At 42.6% G+C, this 18,854-nt stretch overlaps 1 protein-coding gene across 1 annotated transcript in view; it reads left to right on the forward strand.

Annotated features, from left to right (window-relative positions):
* The window catches only part of zmym2 (zinc finger, MYM-type 2), a 32,811-nt gene extending 22,516 nt beyond the window's left edge, over nucleotides 1–10,295 (forward strand). Inside the window, exons 12-25 of the mRNA XM_030758079.1 lie at nucleotides 53–225; nucleotides 316–481; nucleotides 634–662; nucleotides 925–1,066; nucleotides 1,381–1,502; nucleotides 1,654–1,804; nucleotides 1,979–2,101; nucleotides 3,013–3,137; nucleotides 3,238–3,430; nucleotides 3,587–3,729; nucleotides 4,656–4,770; nucleotides 5,443–5,685; nucleotides 6,174–6,321; nucleotides 7,025–10,295. Coding sequence (XP_030613939.1) covers nucleotides 53–225; nucleotides 316–481; nucleotides 634–662; nucleotides 925–1,066; nucleotides 1,381–1,502; nucleotides 1,654–1,804; nucleotides 1,979–2,101; nucleotides 3,013–3,137; nucleotides 3,238–3,430; nucleotides 3,587–3,729; nucleotides 4,656–4,770; nucleotides 5,443–5,685; nucleotides 6,174–6,321; nucleotides 7,025–7,247 — 2,096 coding nt within the window. The 3' untranslated portion in view covers nucleotides 7,248–10,295. The remainder of the gene's footprint in view (nucleotides 1–52; nucleotides 226–315; nucleotides 482–633; nucleotides 663–924; nucleotides 1,067–1,380; nucleotides 1,503–1,653; nucleotides 1,805–1,978; nucleotides 2,102–3,012; nucleotides 3,138–3,237; nucleotides 3,431–3,586; nucleotides 3,730–4,655; nucleotides 4,771–5,442; nucleotides 5,686–6,173; nucleotides 6,322–7,024) is intronic.
* The last annotated feature ends 8,559 nt before the right edge of the window (nucleotides 10,296–18,854 follow it).

Here is an 18,854-nt window from a genome sequence, read left to right on the forward strand (position 1 = left end):
GCGCATTTCACATTTATCTGAGGTCTTCTATGTTCTGTTATTCATTTTCAAGGCTGTAAGCTGTTATTCAAGCAGGATTTTATTAAGCGTTTGGGTCTGAAATGTGTGAGCTGTAACCATTGCAACCAGCTCTGTAAGAGAGGTGTGACCCGGCAGCTCGGTGGCATGACCCGGGACTTCTGCAGCGCGGCATGTGCCAAGAAGTTCCACGACTGGTACTACAAGGTCTGCTGAAACACCGTGGATTAAGTCAGTGTTTTTCTATGCAGAAAACAGTTCTTATTAATGCTCTGAAATTCTCATTGTGTCCACTAGGCGGCGAGGTGTGACTGTTGTAAAGTGCAGGGTACCTTGACAGAGTCTGTGATGTGGAGATCAGAGGTGAAGCATTTCTGTGACCAGGAGTGCCTTTTAAGGTTCTACTGCCAGCAGAATGAGCCCATCATGGTCACACAGAAGGGTCCTGAGAATTCCAACCTAGGTAAAGTGTGTGTGTGTGTGTGTGTGTGTGTGTGTGTGTGTGTGTGTGTGTGTGTGTGTGTGTGTGTGTGTGTGTGTGTGTGTGTGTGTGTGTGTGTGTGTGTGTGTGTGAGAGAGAATGTTAGATGACATGTATTGTTTTTTCTCTTACAGGGTTTGATGTGCCAGGGACTAAACTTGGGGTAAGTAAGAGTTTCCAAAAGGCGACTTTACCAAACCATTTGCTTTTAGGTGATGTAGCACTAGTTGTTACTTTCTTGAAAGGACGACATCATTGACGTTGTGGTTAATGTATTTATTTACTGAAAAGATATCATCAAATTTGCCACCTAATAAGTTTTGTGGGGTGTGTAACTGTTTAACTTCCTGCAAAAACAAACATCTTATTAGTTTCTATGAATAAATGATTCTTTTTGTGATTTTATTTTTGCTTTCATGTTGCAGCTGGTAAACCAGAGTGCCTCGGCATATACCAGCGGAGGCTTGATGAGAGACGTAAAGAACAAGGCAGTCCTCTGCAAACCGCTCACACTGACCAAGGCTACCTACTGCAAGCCACACATGCAAAGCAAACTTTTACAGACAGGTAAAAGCACGAACATGAACAAATTCCTGGCATTCATAGTGTGAAATCATTACTTCATGACCCATTAATACTAGTTTCCTTATAGCCGGTGTATCTAACTCATTTTAGTCCTTAGACAATATACAGCCCAATTTGACCTCAGGCTGGTAAAATCATTGAAAAACAACCAATAAAAAATTCCTTTTTTTGTCAACAGTTTTCACACCAGCCATCCAGTCAGCCAGATTTGAGCCTCTGGTGGCCCAGCTCTGGTCCACTAGCCATATGTTTGAAACACCTGGTTACAGAATGATTTGGCATGCATGTTTCCACAGATGTAGATGATGGCGTGAAGAGGGAGTACGTGCCTGTACCTATACCTGTGCCCGTGTTCATTCCCATGCCTATGAATATGTATTCCCAGGTCACTCCCACTCCACTCTCTCTGCCTGTACCGGTAAGACATGATCTCGATGCAGCAGCATGCAGACATAGATGGACAAATGATTCTTTTTAAACTTATAAGCATTGAGAGGAGAAAACAAAGCTATAAAGAAACATGTACCAGTCAGTAATCCGATTACTAATGATACCATGTCCCCTTCCAGGTTCCTGTGCCTGTATTCTTGCCCACTACCCTACAGGGGGCAGAACAGATCGTCCAGACCATCAATGACCTGAAAAACAAGTTGCCCCCTGATCCTGTGGAGGCAGACCTGATCTCCATGGCTGAGGTCATAGCAGAGGATCAGAAGCCAGGTGCGCTCACATCAGGGTTGAATATACAGGTTGAAAGATTACATGTCAGAGAGGTGACAAATGGAGCCCTCATACTAGTTTCTGACAGCATCTTGATGTGCTGGTAAAAGACAAAAGTTGAAGAAAGCTGCAGCAAACCATGACAGTGAGAACCTGCCCTTCTTTATGCTACAGATGTGAAGCCAGTGAAGGTGAAGAGGGAGCCTGGAGGAGAGGAGTCTTCCAGCGACAGCAGCTCTGAAGAAGAGGAGGAGAAGTATGAGCCCAGCTTGGACTTGGAGGCAGACTTCCCTCAAGGTAAATGCCTTCTGAGCCTGTAGCTGTAAACCTGATAATGTTGGATCAGGAATGCAGAGTCGGGAGCAATCCTTGGCATAATGTTAAGGGGATGTTAAAATAGTTTGACAGAGCGGTATGCATTAAGATTAACTGCATTTTTAACTGTGCTTTTCATCACTTGCTAACCATTACAGATGCTATTCACATCACAACAGAAATAAATAAATATAAACATAACTCCCAACAATATTTTGTTGGGAGTTATGTTAAGCAAACTGTTTCATTAGATCAGTAGTTGAAATCCACCTCCTGTCCCCCAGTTGTTCAGATTACTTTGTTAGTGACATTTTGAAACATCTTATCATATTTATTTGGCACCAGTTTGCATTCGGTGTCCACTCTGACCTGCTCCCTCTTTCTGTGTTCATCTTCCCTTCTTATTCATTCTGTTTAGTTAAACAACACTTATGTAACATGACTGCATGGGGTTTTTAATGGATCAGTACAGTAATTGAGATTAAAATTCTTCCCTCTGGTTATTTCTGGACCTGCTGTCATCACCCCTATCAGTGCAGAGGTTTTAAACTTCAGTGTGAAGTCATCAACTGGCCCATCAATCCAAGTTTTATTTTCCTTCATTCGTCCTTTTTTTCTCTGCCATATTTACGTTGATAATTTTAATGTGAAAATTTTTTAAATGTTTCTACAGCGTTCATGAATAAGATATTTTCTGGACACAATCTCGACTGAATCAGCTTTTGTGTGCATGCACATTGTTAACATGCACTCTCTCCTTTATAAATGAAATCCCTACTCTAATTGAAGGTGTATTCAAAATTTATGAACCTCTGAATGAGCAGTACTGTATTTGATTTCCTGGATATGCACTTTCACTGCATGCCACATGAAGGAATGTTATTTCCCCTCAGCCTCAGAGCCTGTTCCTGTCCTGGAGGGAATGGATGAGGAGGTGGGCTCTGCTTTAACTCCACTTCTCGCAGAGGAGAAGGAGGAACCAGAGGAGTCGGCACCTCGACCACAACCCAGAAGAAAAGTATGTTGTGTGTGTGCATGCTTGCGTGCATGTGCAAATAGAAAATTTTCACTGGCAAACTTAGCTTGATTGTTTAGTAATGGGTTTGTTTGTCTTGCAGGGGAACAAGAGGCTTGCGGTGGAGGAGAAGTCAGGTGTAGCTTCACCCTCTTCTTCCCATTTAACAAGCAGAGCCTCAGAAGGACGATCGCTGCCTCTCAAAGCCCGCTATGGTATCAATGCCTGGAAACGCTGGGCACTGTCTCCTCCTGATCAGTCAGATGACACCAAAGCAAAGGACAGCTCCAAAGCAGGTACATTAAGCACAATCCCAACTGCCCTGCTCAGTAGTGACACCACGAAAGTCCAGGTGCATTCCTTGGCAAAAAAAGGAAGAATTGATTGCCCTATTGGAAAACTAAAAAAAAAAAATTCTAACATCAGTTGGTGATTGTTCCCTTCTCCTGTAGCCCGGCCTAAAAGTAACCTGCTGTCAATGAGTTCAGAGGAGCTGAACGTGGCTCTGTCCCAGTTTGTCAGGGAGGCCTGCAGGCCCAGCGGGGAGCGCTACTCTCCAGACAGTATCCTCTACCTCTGTCTGGGGATCCAGCAGGTTGGTGTGAAACAGCTGCCCCGCTTTAGAAAGCACCAAAATCCTCTCTAGCAAAATATGACTGAGCATTTAGACTGGACTGTATGTGTGTCAGTTAGAGACAATGGCTTTTTTTTTTTTTCTTTTTTTTTTTTTTACCTGCTCATAACTTGAAGGAAGGAAATAATTTATACTTCACGTTTTATTTACATGTTGAGGAACTTTTTCTGCCACAGTTCAGAAAAAAATAAAATGCAGCCCAAGAGAATTTTAAAGCATATACAAGTGATCTAAGAAGAATCAGCATGTTAACTTAACTTTTTTATTCTAGCATCATTCTATCTGTAGTAATTTTAGAGGTAGGAACTGATTTTAGAGGGCGTGTTTCTAGTAGGACCGATAGTACTGGTGCACAATCTTTTCCCTCCTCCTCTCACATGTGAGTAGTAATCCAGCATGGCTGCAGAGTGGGGAACAGGATCGCACAGAGTCCTACGGAGTGAGATTTTTCTGATGCAGAAATGTAAGGCTGACTTTATCTATTAGTGGAAACAGATTTAATCAGATGGATATAATCAGGTTATGTAGCGTAGCTTTGTGTAATTTGGTTTGAAATGGTTGAAAATGTCCGCCACTGTTTCTGGGCCTCTTCCTTGCTGATGTTCTTCCCGCCTTTAGAATATCTCCAGTCAGTAAGCTAATTTAAACAGTTCCTGTGCTCACTGCATCTTCGGGCAACAGTAGCTTCTTTTTTCTCCCTCTCGATAGATCTGACTGTAAAGATTAGTGTGTCCATTGATTATAACCATTTGCTGTTCACATCCTGAAAAGCAGTGATGAGTTTTTGACTATGAGGACACAGAGGTTTTTTGTTTTAACTGTGTGAGCAACCACAAACTGAAGCTGGGTGACCGTTTTTTTAAATGTTAGCTTTTATTTGTTTAAAGCATCTTCATGCCAAAGGCCGGAAGGATGACCTGTTCAGCGATCCATGCTACCAGCAGTTTGGAGAGGAGCTTAACAAGGTCCTGAAGGACTGGCAGCCCAGTGTACTTCCCGATGGTGAGTGCAGCCCGACACAGCTGGCTACAGCTGGAACTAGCAGATAGTTAGTTTTGAGTACTTTGGCAGAACTAGCAGATAGTTAGTTTTGAGTACTTTGGCAGATGTTAATATTTCTTTCTGGGGACAGATTTGGTTGATGAGATGGCATCTCAACATGCAAGATGCAGTCATGAAACTGTACAGGTGTGTAGTTGAAATGGGGAAAAAAAAAAAAAAAAGACTGAACAAATTTATGAGTACTGAATAAAGGCTGCCAGTAGCAGGGTGGTCCCAACTTTGCCCCCATCACACAGTCTTTTTCATTCTTTATGTATTTATGAATTTTCTTTATCTGCTGGAAACTGCCACAGCGAGCTGGTCTCTAGTTTTTCATTCATTCCACTGAAAGTGGCACCTCAGCAGGAGGCACTAGTGTGCTTGAATATGTTTGTCATTACCAACTGTTGGCACAGTGCTGTTAAAAAACAAAAGAACCTGTTGCTCACTATTGGAGCCGTGTCCAATGATTATAACTCTTCTGCTGTTCACATCCTGACACGTTGTGATTGCACTATAATGTAATATGAGGACATCGCTTCAACACAAACAGGATTCATGGTTATGCAAGAAAGACATTGTGTGTTGCACTCGAGCTTAATTTCTGGCATTGATGACGGCGTCTCTCTTCAGGCTCGCTGTGGGGTCGAGTGGAGGAGCAGAGCCTGTGGAGCAGTCGCCATCTCGGAGAGCAGAGTCCCACCTCTCTGCTGCGCTCTCTGGTTTACCTGAACACCAAATACTTAGGCCTGCGCACCGTGGAGCAGCACCTGCGCCTCTCCTTTGCTAATGTCTATGGCCCTGACACGGTCCATCCTGTTACCAAGGAGACCACAGTCTGCATCCGCGTGCCTTCCATCTCTCAGGATCACCACGGTGAGGCTGGAAGCTGTTCATGTTAATATATTTGGGATATATTGTGCAAATTCGCATTAACACAAGCTGTACAATTTCCCATACAGTGATTCATAGTTCTTATATTAATATTTGATGTAGTTTATAGCATTTCTTTTCTTATAACCAGCAATGCTTAAACGGCTAATTGATAATGTTCAGTCAGTATGGATGTAAAATATTCCAACCATCCTCAAGCATAATAGTGATGAGGGTGAGGTGCAGACCCGGGGCACACTGGAGAGATTATATCTCTCGGCAGGTCTGGGAATGCCTCAGCGTTCCCATGAATAAGCTGGAGGAGGTGGCTGCAGAAAGAGAGAGAGGCTCTTCATCATCTACAGCCTTAAATAACAAATTACTGTAATTTTACTGATTTCTGTGCTCCTAGTTTAGGTCTCAAAACCTTGAAAATGTTAGAAATGTGTCTTTTTTTTTCTTTTCTTTTTTTTTGTCTTTTGGACCTTCAGTGCAAACCGAGTCGAGGAAGAGGAAACGAAAGTTGGAGGATGAGGATGAGGAGCAGGACAAAAACGACGACAACTCTAGAGGCTCCGCCCAGCACTGCCCGGTTAAGAAGCACGAGTGTCACCTCTATGAGCTTTACAGATCGAAGTGGTGGGTTCAGTATTTTTACCATCTAAATCTGTTAATTCTTAAGACTGACATCAAAGTTGGGGAATCAGTTTGTCATTGTTTTACTGTCAAATCTTAATCATTATTAACAGTAACAGAAAATGCTTAGAGAAGCCAGTCAGAGTTGTCAGAGCCCGAGGGTGATGGCCCAGAGTTGCTGTCTTTGTGCAGCTTTCCACACCCAGACAGACAAATTTTAACATTGTAGGGACTGTAGCCAAATAATGTTTTAACTTTTGTGTTACATCAGTCAGTGAGCGAGTTAATCTACTCATTGTTGAAGCACCATTGTGTGGTCCTCAGTTTAATTTCATCACTTCTCTCAAGTCCTGTGATTAGAGCTCATTGCTGTTCACATCCTGAACCTCAGTGTTGACTGTTTAAAGATGAGGACTTGCTATAAAATAATGCCATCGAAAGTTTCTCCTAATTATTCGAGGAAATTCTGACCGATGCATTTGTTCTGTCCTCCCTGCTTTAATCTCCTGTCCTCCTTTCTCTGTTGTTCACCTCTCAACATTTTCTCTTCTTCTCTTAACCTCTCTGTGCTTTTCTCCCTTTTTATTCAATGCCTCCTTTTGTTTGTTTCTCTTGTTTCTAATGCTTTGTTCTTGCTTTTGGCTCATGTCCTCTTTCCTTCTCCCCTCCCTCGTTTTGTTCTCCCTCCTTTCCTACCTCCCTTCAGTCCTCCGTCGTTGCAGAAAAGCCTAGACATCTTCTACGTTCAGCCGGATCCAGCCTGCAGCTCAGATGACCCACTGTGGTTCAGCTCCACACCGCTGGACCGCCGAATCCTGGAGAGCCTCCTCATCAGACTCCTTCTCGTCAGGGACATTTACACAGACAAACAACTTCTGGAGGAAAACGCGGAGGAAGGGGGCGTGGGTGAAGCAGTTGGAGGGGAGTAGCGGTTGCTTGGACTTCTGTTAGTGGAGTCTGCAAAGACAGAAGAGGAGGGGAACACGTAGGGTATATAGTAGAATGTGTCCTCTTCACCTGTCTTATCTTGTAGTCCTCTTTACCCTCTTCATTGACTTGCTGCTTCCTCCAGGTGAGGAACATCCACAACAGAAAACGCAGAGGATGATGAAAGTGGTGGTGAAAAGCAGCCCAAACTTTTACTTCTGCCTCAGAGAAGAAGCTTGAGAGGGACAGGCATAGAGATGAACTATGATTAATATGAGGACAAGAGGGATGAAGAGCTTACGGTCACAATTAAATCAGGTAGATTAAAGTGTATTGACGGTTATATTTTCAAGACAGAATTTTCTGTTGTGCATTTCCAATGAGTCTGAGTGTGTTCAATATGCTCAAACGGCATAAATAAAACATTTTTACCAGAATCCTGCATTTATGAAGTTATAGCAGCCAGTGGGAGACCACAAGGATGTGCAATGAGGCAAAGGGACAGGAGCGAAACCAAAATTACCACCCAGAAGTGGAAGACGGCAGGAAGAAGTGCTGCAAAGCTGATTCTGTGCTGTTTTAGAAGGCCGGAGGTTGAAATTCCACCTTTGTTGCAGCTGGCAGTTCACCTTTTAAAAGAATTCTTAGAAACTCGACTGGTGAAAAGGACTTTCTCCCATTCATTACAGTTCCTAGTTTAGCTGCTCATCATGTCCGTCTCTGGCAGAACGACCACATCTTTGACCGCAGATATCTTCGATGAAAGCGAGGATGTCCTTTTTGTGTTTAGTGAATTTAAGACTTGCGCTTAGCTGGAGGTTTTGGTGTTAAAGTGCAGTCAGACTAAATTTAGCCTCGTGAAATTTTACCTGTGCGGCTAAAATCAGGCGGAACAAAAACTCGTTTTGCTCACATCGCTAACAGCGGCCGTCAGCAGGAGCGTTCTCAGGATCCTCTTCTCTCCGCTGCTTGTATTCTTTACCCATAGAAGACCCGCCTGCTCTGTCAAAGCCACTGACAATGAATAACTGAGATTTTATGTGTGATAGTTGAGCAGAGCATCAGCGTGGGATAAATTTGCAAGAGGAGCGAATGCCTCTCAATTCCTTGTTGAAATTAATAGTGAGAGAAATTAGTATCTGACTGCACCGAACCTCCGTGTCAGGTTTCTATCCTTCTATTAAGACTCGTCTGACGCAAGGATCAGTGTCCTGCTTTCCAGCTGTGGTCAGCGTTCACCTTTGACTGGGCAGATGAGTTTTTTTTGGGGGGCAGTATTGTAAACGTGTGCCACTAATGATGTCAAAGTCAGAAAACTTTGAGTGTGAGAAATTTTCCCTGCATTAAAGTGGAATTTCAGGATTTCCAGCATATGTGAGAATGCAGCATAAGATCAGCACCCCTCTTTGCCCCTGTTAACGGTGACCTGTTGCATCACACATCTCCATTACGGGCTGCTTTCATTCCCTCCCATCATCCCACACGCTGCTCTTCCTCTGTCAGTACCGCTCTCAGGCAAAACTGCTGCACCACAGGGGACTTCAGTTCACAAGGGAAAGGAGTCGGGACTGATCCCAGGACAGGAAAGTCGCTGACTCACTGCGGTGCAGTGGAAAGGCTATCTGCCGACATGCTGCGTTTCTTTACTGGACATTAGGGAAACCTCCATTCATGCAATGTAGCATTACATGCTTACTAAGCCCAGATTGGGTTGCTTTGATGTGTAAATATCTCCAGTACAAGGAGGCTGTTTGAGATTGACAGAACACAGAGGAACACTGTAGTTTGGGATACAGAAAACTCGAGCTTGAAAGCTCGCCTCCTGAGAAGCCTTTTTAAAACAACTGTTTATTTATTTCTCTTTATTAGTTTGACTGTATCCTCTTCACATATGGGTTGGATTTTTATGGGTATCCATTACTTCTCACCTGCCATCTATTGAAAACTTGCTGCAGACCTGCACCCCTCCAACCCCCCTCATCCGTTAAAGGAGTTTTGGAGCACCACGAAGGATGTGGATTATTCAAAGCTCAACAACCCATTTTTGAATCCTCTTCTGTCCCTGTGTTTGTACTCTTAGTTTCCTTTTGGGTTTACCTTAGTTTAAATACTGAGCACGTGTTATTAAGCGTCCTGCTCTTTGCTTTTGTAGAGCGCCGGCACTGCAAAGCAAAAGCTTGCTTCGTGACGTAATTGGTTAGGTGCTAGAGATTTTTAAAAAAATTTTTTTTTTTTTTTTTTTGTGAGTCAAACTTGTGTTTTCTGAGTTACAATATGCATTATTATTTTTTTACATTTTACTTGTCCCCCTCTTTTTTTGTTTTTTTTTTGTTAAACTTCTTAAATTTTGTTTGCTGTCTGAATGGACTTCATCAAGTTAAAATCCATGAAAGATTGTTCGATTTGTTTTCCACTTTGAGGTAGTGTGAGGTTGGAGCTGATAAATATGAAACCTTATAAAAGCTTCCACAGCCATTCCTCAAAATGTAAGGAATGTCCTCTTAATGCTGAGTTTGACTTCTCCACGAATGCAATCGACCTCTCAAAATTCTCGCTGATTTAAAACATGTCCTCTGTGCACAATCCACAGTACTGCTCCTGACCGAAGCACATTTAACTGGTGAACCAAGGTCAGGGAATACATTTCCAGAGTTTTATTTTCCCTAAAGAGCAGGTGTTCCTGTTATTTTGTACAACTGTTTGCATTTGTTGGTCTGAAAGTGCAGCATGACATTTCAGGAATGATGATTTTGGATTTAGATGGAGAACACTAGTCAAAATTTCTTGTACCAGATCAGCGTGTCTAGACCTTTAATTTAGTCTGTGAAAACCTGAAACAGACCCTGGATCAGAGGACCGCAGTTAACACGGCTGACTCATAGGCAGCAGCCAAACATGCCACAGGTTTGGACCTACAGACGATGCTGTGGCTGGCTTTAATGCCTAATGTGAATGTGCCTATCTGTATATACTGAAAGTGAGTGACTGTGACTTGAGTCTGATGCTATGTGTGTGGGCTGATATGCTGATACGGTCATGTTAAATAAAGAAGTCGTTTTCTAACCAGACTCGGTTGACTTTGTTTGGATTCATAGACTGACATGCAGAGCCTGCTGCAGTGCAGCAGAAACTTTAACATAACGCACTGCATGGCTAGAAGCCTGAATTCAAATACTTATTTTATTCATTTACATGCAAATTGATTCATAACTTTTATGTAGTGTCTTATTTTTGGTTGATATTCTATCTCCATCGACCTGTACAGGGTTTACCCTGCCTGTCACCCCGCGACCCTGAGCAGGATAAGTGGAAGAGGTTGAACGGATGATGGATTCTCTCGCCATTAAAATAAAACTACCATAAAAATTAAAGATGTTAGTTTTTTTTGTAAGTGAGCAAACTTACAAATGCAGCTGGGATTAAATGCAAAAATGTGTCCCTCTCCTCTCAGACTTAGTTTCAGCAGTGTATTCGAGAATTGCTCCCAAAGTTGTTGTGAGGTGTTCTGCTTTGAATCGTTCTCCTGGAAGCCAGTCCCTTTTCAGTTTCTTTTTCACCTGGATGACTTCCGCACCCATTAAATCCTGATGTTTAATGGAGTCCATTCCCATTGTGTCCTGTGCCACTGGCTGGCCCTCAAACCACAGCTCACCAACAGCGTTTGTAACAGTTTTAAGGCCCTTTTTTGTCCCCTCTCTTTGTCTCTCTAAACATACCTTAAAGAGCTCGATGCATCTACAACATTTGTTTCCAGATAACTTTAGCCTACCTATGTGTTGCTTAGCATACAAATTTTTGAGGTAAGTTCTGGTTTCCTTCAGGGAAAACATGCGAGGTCAGTCAGTTTGAATTTAACACAAAGTTTGAAGAGTCAAGCTGATCAATTCTTCACCTGCATTACAAATCCGAACAAGTTAATGTAAAGAAATCAAAGTACTTGTCAAACTTCACAAGAAGAGGGGCCCCACAAAAAAATGTGTGTCATTGAGAGACCCTTTTCCTCCATGAACAAGTGTAGCATTGCCTCCTCACACTGCCTAAAAATGCCATTATCTACAGATGTGGTTTATGCTCAACAGACAGTTCCACAGGGGGGGCCTCTTCACTCTGTTCTGACCTTTTTCGCTATCATGTCCCACTTTTACAAGGTGCCAGGCGGACATGACACTGAGGCAGGGAGAGTTATCTGCAAGATGACAGACAGCAGAGGAGGAGGAGGAGGAGGAGGTGTGGCTTGTCAGCACTCGGGGTCAGTGCAACAGCTACGGAGACAAGGCTCAGGGTCACGAGACATAACGGCCCAAAACACTTCGTGCAGCTTTTTAAGGTACTTGAAAGGTAGGATGCTCCCAAGAACATCAGAGAACCTGCCTGGAGAGTCAGGCTGACTTTGATGTTAAAGTCTGGCTCTGTGGGAACATCTTAGGCAGTATTCCTTGTTTGTTCCATTTGGTAGTAATAATAATACAAGGAGTATATTTGGGCTTATTGTCCTAGTGGATAGTCAAGTCAAGTCAAGTCAAGTTTATTTATAAAGCACATTTAAAACAACGACGTTGACCAAAGTGCTGTACAAGATCTGTAACCCCAAGGACTATACTAAATAAAAATAAAAATATATAAATAAATAAATAAAATAATAAAATAAAAATAAATAAATAAAAACATTAAGAACAATAAATAACATAAGAAAATTAAAAATTAAAACGTTTAAAACAAGTACCATAAAATACCATAAAACAATCATCTAAAAGGAGGTAGCACTGCAGCCAAATGCCAAGGAAAAGAAATGTGTTTTTAATAGAGATTTAAATGTGTGTATCGTCTGAGCTGTGCGGATATGGAGAGGTAGATCGTTCCATAGCTTTGGTGCTGCTGCTGCAAAAGCTCGATCACCTCTCTGTTTTAGTCTAGTTTTAGGCCTCTGTAAGAGCAGCTGGTTCGATGACCTCAGAGCTCTTACAGGGGTGTGACAGTGAAGCAGCTCAGACAGATACAAAGGTGCCAGTCCGTTTAAGGCTTTAAAAGTAAGCAATAAAATCTTAAAATCGATTCTAAAACGGACAGGGAGCCAGTGAAGGGATGACAGGACTGGGGTAATGTGTTCATGCTTTTTTAAACCGGTTAAAAGACGAGCTGCCGCATTCTGGACTACCTGCAGGCGGCGCACAGATGATTGATCTATGCCAAAGTACAGAGAATTACAGTAGTCCAGGCGGGAAGTAATAAAAGCATGAATAACTTTTTCCAGGTCCTGCTGCGGGAGATAACGTTTTACCTTGGCAATGACTCTGAGTTGGTAAAAACTGATTTTGGTAACAGCACTTACTTGCTTCTCCATTTTAAAACTACTATCTAAAATGACACCCAGATTTTTCACAGCATCACGACAGTGAGGAGCCAAATGACTCGGAGTGCCAGAGGAGTAGCTTGAGGGGTCAAATTTACCAAAGCATATGACCTCGGTTTTGCTTTCATTAAGATTTAGGAAATTGTTTCTCATCCAGGACTTGATGTCACTTAGACAGTTCAGCAGGGGTTCCCATGGATCTCTGCTGTTCAGTTTGATGGGCATATACACCTGGATGTCGTCAGCAAAACAGTGGAAACAAATATTATGTTTCCTAAAAATCGACCCTAGAGGCAACATATACAATGAGAAAAGAATTGGGCCCAGAATGGACCCCTGAGGCACTCCACAAGAAAGCTTTGCTGTGGTAGAAAAACAGTTTCCTAGATGGACAGAGAAACTTCTATCAGTAAGATAAGATCTGAACCAAGTCAGAACCGTGCCTTTAATGCCAATTTCATGTTCTAGGCGGGATAGAAGGATCTCGTGGTCCACAGTGTCAAAGGCAGCTGACAGATCTAGAAGTACTAAAACTGCAGGACTACCAGAGTCCACAGTTAAAAGCAGATCGTTAAAAACTCTTAAAAGAGCCGTCTCTGTGCTGTGACGCATTCTAAAACCTGACTGAAACTTTTCCCACATTCCATGTTCACTTAAAAATGCTTGAAGTTGCTTAAAAACAACTTTTTCAAGAACCTTGGATAAAAATGGTAATTTAGAAATTGGTCTGTAATTTGAAAGAACATCAGGGTCAAGGTTCTTCTTCTTGATTAGAGGCTGTACAACTGCATGTTTAAAGGCAGCTGGAACACAACCAGATGCAAGCGCACTGTTAATCAGAGCGAGGATAGTTGGTCCCACTGAATCAAAAGCCTCTTTAAAAAGGCGAGACGGAACACAGTCTGTGGGAGAGTTTACAGGTCTCATATTGTGAATCACCTCCTTTAGTGTGGAGAGTGTGACAGGCTCAAACTGCTCAAAGACAGCTCTGCTGGGAGGAGGTGCAGATGAGTCTGTTTCAGCCTGAGGTGATGAAGGCCTGAGGGCAGAAATTTTTTCCACAAATAATTTCTTAAAGTTTTCGCACAGTGCAGGACAGACCTTGGCTTGGTTTACATAACAGCGAGGATCAGCGAGTGAATTAAAAACACTAAAAAGAAAATGAGGCCTGTGACTGTTACTTGAAACAGTCACAGGCCTCATACTATAAGTGGGACTCATAGGATACCTTGCTGAAGTCCATATGATATAAAATTGTACTAAATGCCAGCATAAAATTTCATTCAGCTGAGATTTTTCCCCACAGATCTTCCACAGATCACGCATTAATCAAAAATATAATTATTCCTGGGAAAATGCAGGAATGTAACATTTGGTACAACATAAGTCAGCGCGTGTATGATTCACACATGAAATCTCTCTTGTTGGCGGAGGCTTCATGCATTCCTCAGGCCTAGCAAAGGACATTTATCCATGATGATGTTGCTGTGTCAGCGCTGAGCTTTAGCGCATATACACACTACACAAATTTCAAGTGTGTGGTGGTGCTGCCTGATAAATGCACTGCCGAGACACAGTGCCTCATTGGATGAAAGAAAATAGGGGCGGGCCTTTACAAAGGGAGTTCATATACAGAAAAGAATGGTAAATAAAAATCCTTTCCTCTTATGGCCACAACTGGTGCTACTTTCAGGTGTTAATTTCACAAATATAAAATGATTGAACTGCACATACAGTCAGGGCTGTTGGTATTTGGTATTTTTTTTTTGTATTTTTATCTCTGTACCCCACCACAGGAGATTTTAAATCAAACAATCGAAATGTGATTGAAGCGCAGACTTTCAGCTCCAGTTGACAAGGTTTAACAGTAATTGGACAAACTAACACTTTTAAATATAAGAGCTGTTTATTGGCCATTGAAGAATATCTCATTTCTTTTGCCTTAACAAACTGCTGTTGAAATTTGCTTCGGGTCAGTACAGGTCGGTACTCTTCACAGTTCATCCTGCTGCTTCTATCAGCAGTCACATCATCAGTAAACACTAGTGGCCCGGTTCCACTAGCAGCCATCCATGTCCATGCCATAACACTGCCTTCACCATCCATATTAGATCATTTTTTTATAAACCCTCTATGTTTCCATTCATCAAGGTGTCTCTTGATAACCTTGATGATGCGTCAACCTCCTTGCAAGTGTTCTCGACTCTGTTAGATGTTTTGAGTTGTTTTTCTTAACCATATAGAAATAATTCTGTCATCATGCACTTTACAGTAGTTGTCTCATATGGTCATTCAGGCCTTTTGGTGTTCCTGAGCTCAGGGGGTATAGCAGGTCATCTACTAATCCAGGTTGGTGGTTCGATCCTCCAGTCTGCATGCCAAAGTATCCTTGGGCAATACACTGAACCAAGAGTTGCTCCAGATGCGTGTGACTGCCTGTGCGAATGTTAGATAGAAAGCACTTAGACATAGAAAGTGCTTGTATAAATGGATGAATGAGACATGCCGTATGAGGCGCTCTGAGTGCCCATGCAGAGTTGAAAAGCGCAATCTAAGAAGCAGTCTTACAAGTTTAACACTTGAATTTATCTGCTCACGGAATAATCAGCAACAGGCTTCGTTGGGGCTTGAAACTGTTTATCAGTTAATTGTCTAATTACCTTTGAGCCTCTGAAAATGGAGGTCTGTGTATAAAAACAGCTGTGATTGTGAAACAGTTAATGATTCTCGTACTTTAGTTAAACCCTTCAATTAAAGTTCAAAGTCTGCACTTCAATCGCATCTTGATTGTTTGATTTAAAATCCACTGTGGTGGTGCACAGAGGCAAAATTGCACAAAAATGTGCCCAGATACTTATGGAACCTGACTGACTATAATTAAACTACCAGACGCACTACTACATTAACTAACTACTAGTTTAACTGTATGCGGGTGACCACTTCCCAGCAGTGTCTGAACATTTAAATCTTTAGAAGTGGGTTAAACTGTTACTGTTAAGCAAATGCTAGACGGTGCTTTCCTACCACAGCTGGTGGCTGTAGTTTTAACCAGTTCTGGTAGAGAAGAGTAAACAGTACATCTGTTGGGGACTACAGTATTTTCAGCAGTGGATTAGCACACGTTTAGTGCTCCAGTGAGTATTTCAGGCAGCGGGATGGTTCATGTGGGACAATGTCAAAATAAACCTTACTATGTACTCATTATGTGGAGCATGTAACCCAGTGTAACAGCAACTCTTGCTACATAGACTGCAAAGTTATCCACAACACTCTGAAGACATTTCAGAGATCTGCTGCATGAGCAGAGCAGTGTGTTTTCTCCTCCAATGGGGGGCACTACGCTCTCGCTGTGAACCCATCCCCCTGGGGGACTGCTGAGTATTCCCGAGCTCCTGGTTCATCAGCACACCCATAATCACCCCCCAGACCTTTGTTAAATTAAAACACCCATCATTAGCCGTGGGACAAGCTGCTGCTTTGTCCTGCTTCCATGTCAGGAAGCCACGTCAGGCAAGAGCTTCATCTGCAGCGGCTTACGTAAGGCCGCCTTCTCTCTCCCCACCCTCCTTTTCCCCACCCACAGCCTCGCCTTCTCACCCTCCACACAGAAGAAGCAGTGCATGAAAACTCAAATCCTTTAAGGGAAAATGGGAAAAGCATCCCCTCATTTCACCTCACATTTTTTTTTTTTTTTTCCAAGGGAGGTGGACGGGTGGAGGTACAAAACACAGTGACAAAACCCAATTTTTTGAAGAGGCAAGCTCTTTTCTTTCTGTGCTATCTGTCAGAGTTGGCCAGACTCCAGTGACTTGTCCCATTGATCGAAAGCTAAAAGGGCTCGGTGAGCCCACACAGCCAGGCCTGCGAGGGAGCGTGGTGGGTGTAAAAACATTTTTTCACCCTCGTGGGGTTTTTTTTTGTTTGGGCTCAATCCCCAGCTCTTTCAGGGGGCATAAAGAAAATGCTGTGCTCAGCAGGGTCATGTGGGCGAGGCACGGGGAGTAGACTATAGGTGGCGATTAGGGCCTCTAATGTGCAACGAATCCTCTTCGAATCACATGATATGAACTAATGTCGCCATTTAATGATAAAACAACAGCGCGTGGGAGGCAAGAGCTGCTGCTCTGTGTGTGTGTGTGTGTGTGTGTGTGTGTGTGTGTGTGTGTGTGTGTGTGTGTGTGTGTGTGTGTGTGCACGCAGTATACAGCTGCAGAGAGGACAAGAGAGGAGGAATGGATGACAACTGCATTTCTCAGGTTGTGTGCCTCAACACATGGCACAGGACTGGCTGAGAGATGGGCAAGAGTTTAGCTGGGAACGCTGGGATGTGGGTTGAAGTGCAACACTTCTACTTGCATATCTGTTTTTAACTCATACACCAAAGAAATGTCTACTGATGCTTGTTTCTCGAATGTGACAATAACTCCCAAACGATGGTGGGATAGACAACAACTTTGGACATACACACAGACACACATCAGTAGCTCTGGAAGGTGGTGTGGGGGAGTCAGAGGCTTGGATGAGGTTAAATTTAGGATGGCCTGATCCTATTTGGTAAGCCATAGTTGGCAGTGACCAAACTCATCTCTTCCTAAATGCCCACCGGTTGACACACACTGTAGGCTTGATACCCAAACCTGATGTAAACCTGTACCCCAAACCTGTGGCCAAACAATCCCCAAATGTCCTGACTGTATCTTCAGAAATGACTGAACTTCCTTGTGTCCAGTTTCTAGAAACCACCATGGAAGTGCCAAAATCTGCAGTTCCTTGAAGCTGGCTTCAAAACTGAATCAGTCCCCACAGACTCCCATGTTAAAATGTCCAACTTTACTGCAGAGATGAACATGTCTTCAGCCTTGTACAAAGCATGCTTTTGGATTTTAAAGCCAAATTGTCCTTTCCAAAAAAATTATACAGAAGGTATTAAGGCTTAAAGTTATCACTATTAGAAGCATGGCTAGACTAGCTGTCTCCTAGGCTTCACCTCCACAAGTCACTGAACTGGACCTTTTGCCTGTTTTAGTTATACTGTTGCCTTTTAGAGCATTCTAATGGAATTTATCCCACAAATAACATACACTATTGTGCAAAAGTCTTGAGTCACCCCTCATTTCTTTGTATTTTTCTAGGAAAATAAGAGCTAGGTACAGCCATTTATTGAAACATGCAAAAATACACACTTCACTAATAGTCTTGCACTGTGTGTTATCCATGCATGCTTTTATTGCATTAGCAGTGTGTTTACGATCATTGCCATGCTGAAAATGAAGCCACACCAATCAGACACCTTCCAGATGGTATTGGTGGTGGATCAAAGTCTTCTGCATTTGTAATTCTGTCATTTTTAACATGATCTCAAACACCACTGGCTGAAATGCAGCCGCAAACTGTGATAAAGTGTCCAGCACGTTTTATGGATGGTTGAAGACACTCACTGTTGCGGCTCTTTCATGACCTCCTCTGCACATGTTGACAATGAACCAAAACTTTAAAATCTGTATTCATTATGAGTCCAGTTCTTCTTCAGCCTTTTCTGCCTGTTTCCCTTCCTTAAGAATGGCTTCGTGACAGCCACTCTTCCACTGAGACCGTTTCTGGTGAGCCTTCAGTGAATCACCTTGATGGTCCAAAAACAAAAATTTATGCCTGTCAAACTGTGTTATCTTTGGCATTTTTCATGTTGTGTTTTTAGTAACAAACTGCCTAAAGATACAATTTGAAATTGGTTCTTTGCTAAGCTGTCTATAATGTGTAGACATAACACTGATTTATCCCTTGAGTTAGGTGCCTTTTTGTGCTTGGATCGGTCAATGTTAAATGGCTTAACAACAACAACAACAAAACATTCCTCTGAAAATGGTCAAGTACAAGGACTGGAGTGAGAATGAGTGAAAAAGCAGCTTGAGAAAGCCTGAAGAACTGTTGCTTAAAACCACTTTAAAAAGTCCAAGAAAGTCCGACTCCTTGGAAGCAAAATATAAAGAAATGAGAGGTGGCTCAAGACTTTTGCACAGCACTGTAGGTTCCTCTGTATACTAACAGGTCATCCAACAAGTCTGTACTCTGGTTCAAACTTGATGGATAACTTTAAATTGTATGTTAGCGCAGGTTTCACAATGCACAACGCAGTCTTTGAAAACTCCTCGCTGACCACGCCACTTGTCCCTATGGCACTCATTTCAGGTAGCAAAAAAGAAGAAGAAGAATATGGTGACAGCCACAAAGTTAAAGGTGAGGCTTCAAATCACGAGTTCAC

This window comes from Archocentrus centrarchus, chromosome 21 (genome assembly GCF_007364275.1).
Source record: "Archocentrus centrarchus isolate MPI-CPG fArcCen1 chromosome 21, fArcCen1, whole genome shotgun sequence".
In the NCBI taxonomy this organism is placed as follows: domain Eukaryota; kingdom Metazoa; phylum Chordata; class Actinopteri; order Cichliformes; family Cichlidae; genus Archocentrus; species Archocentrus centrarchus.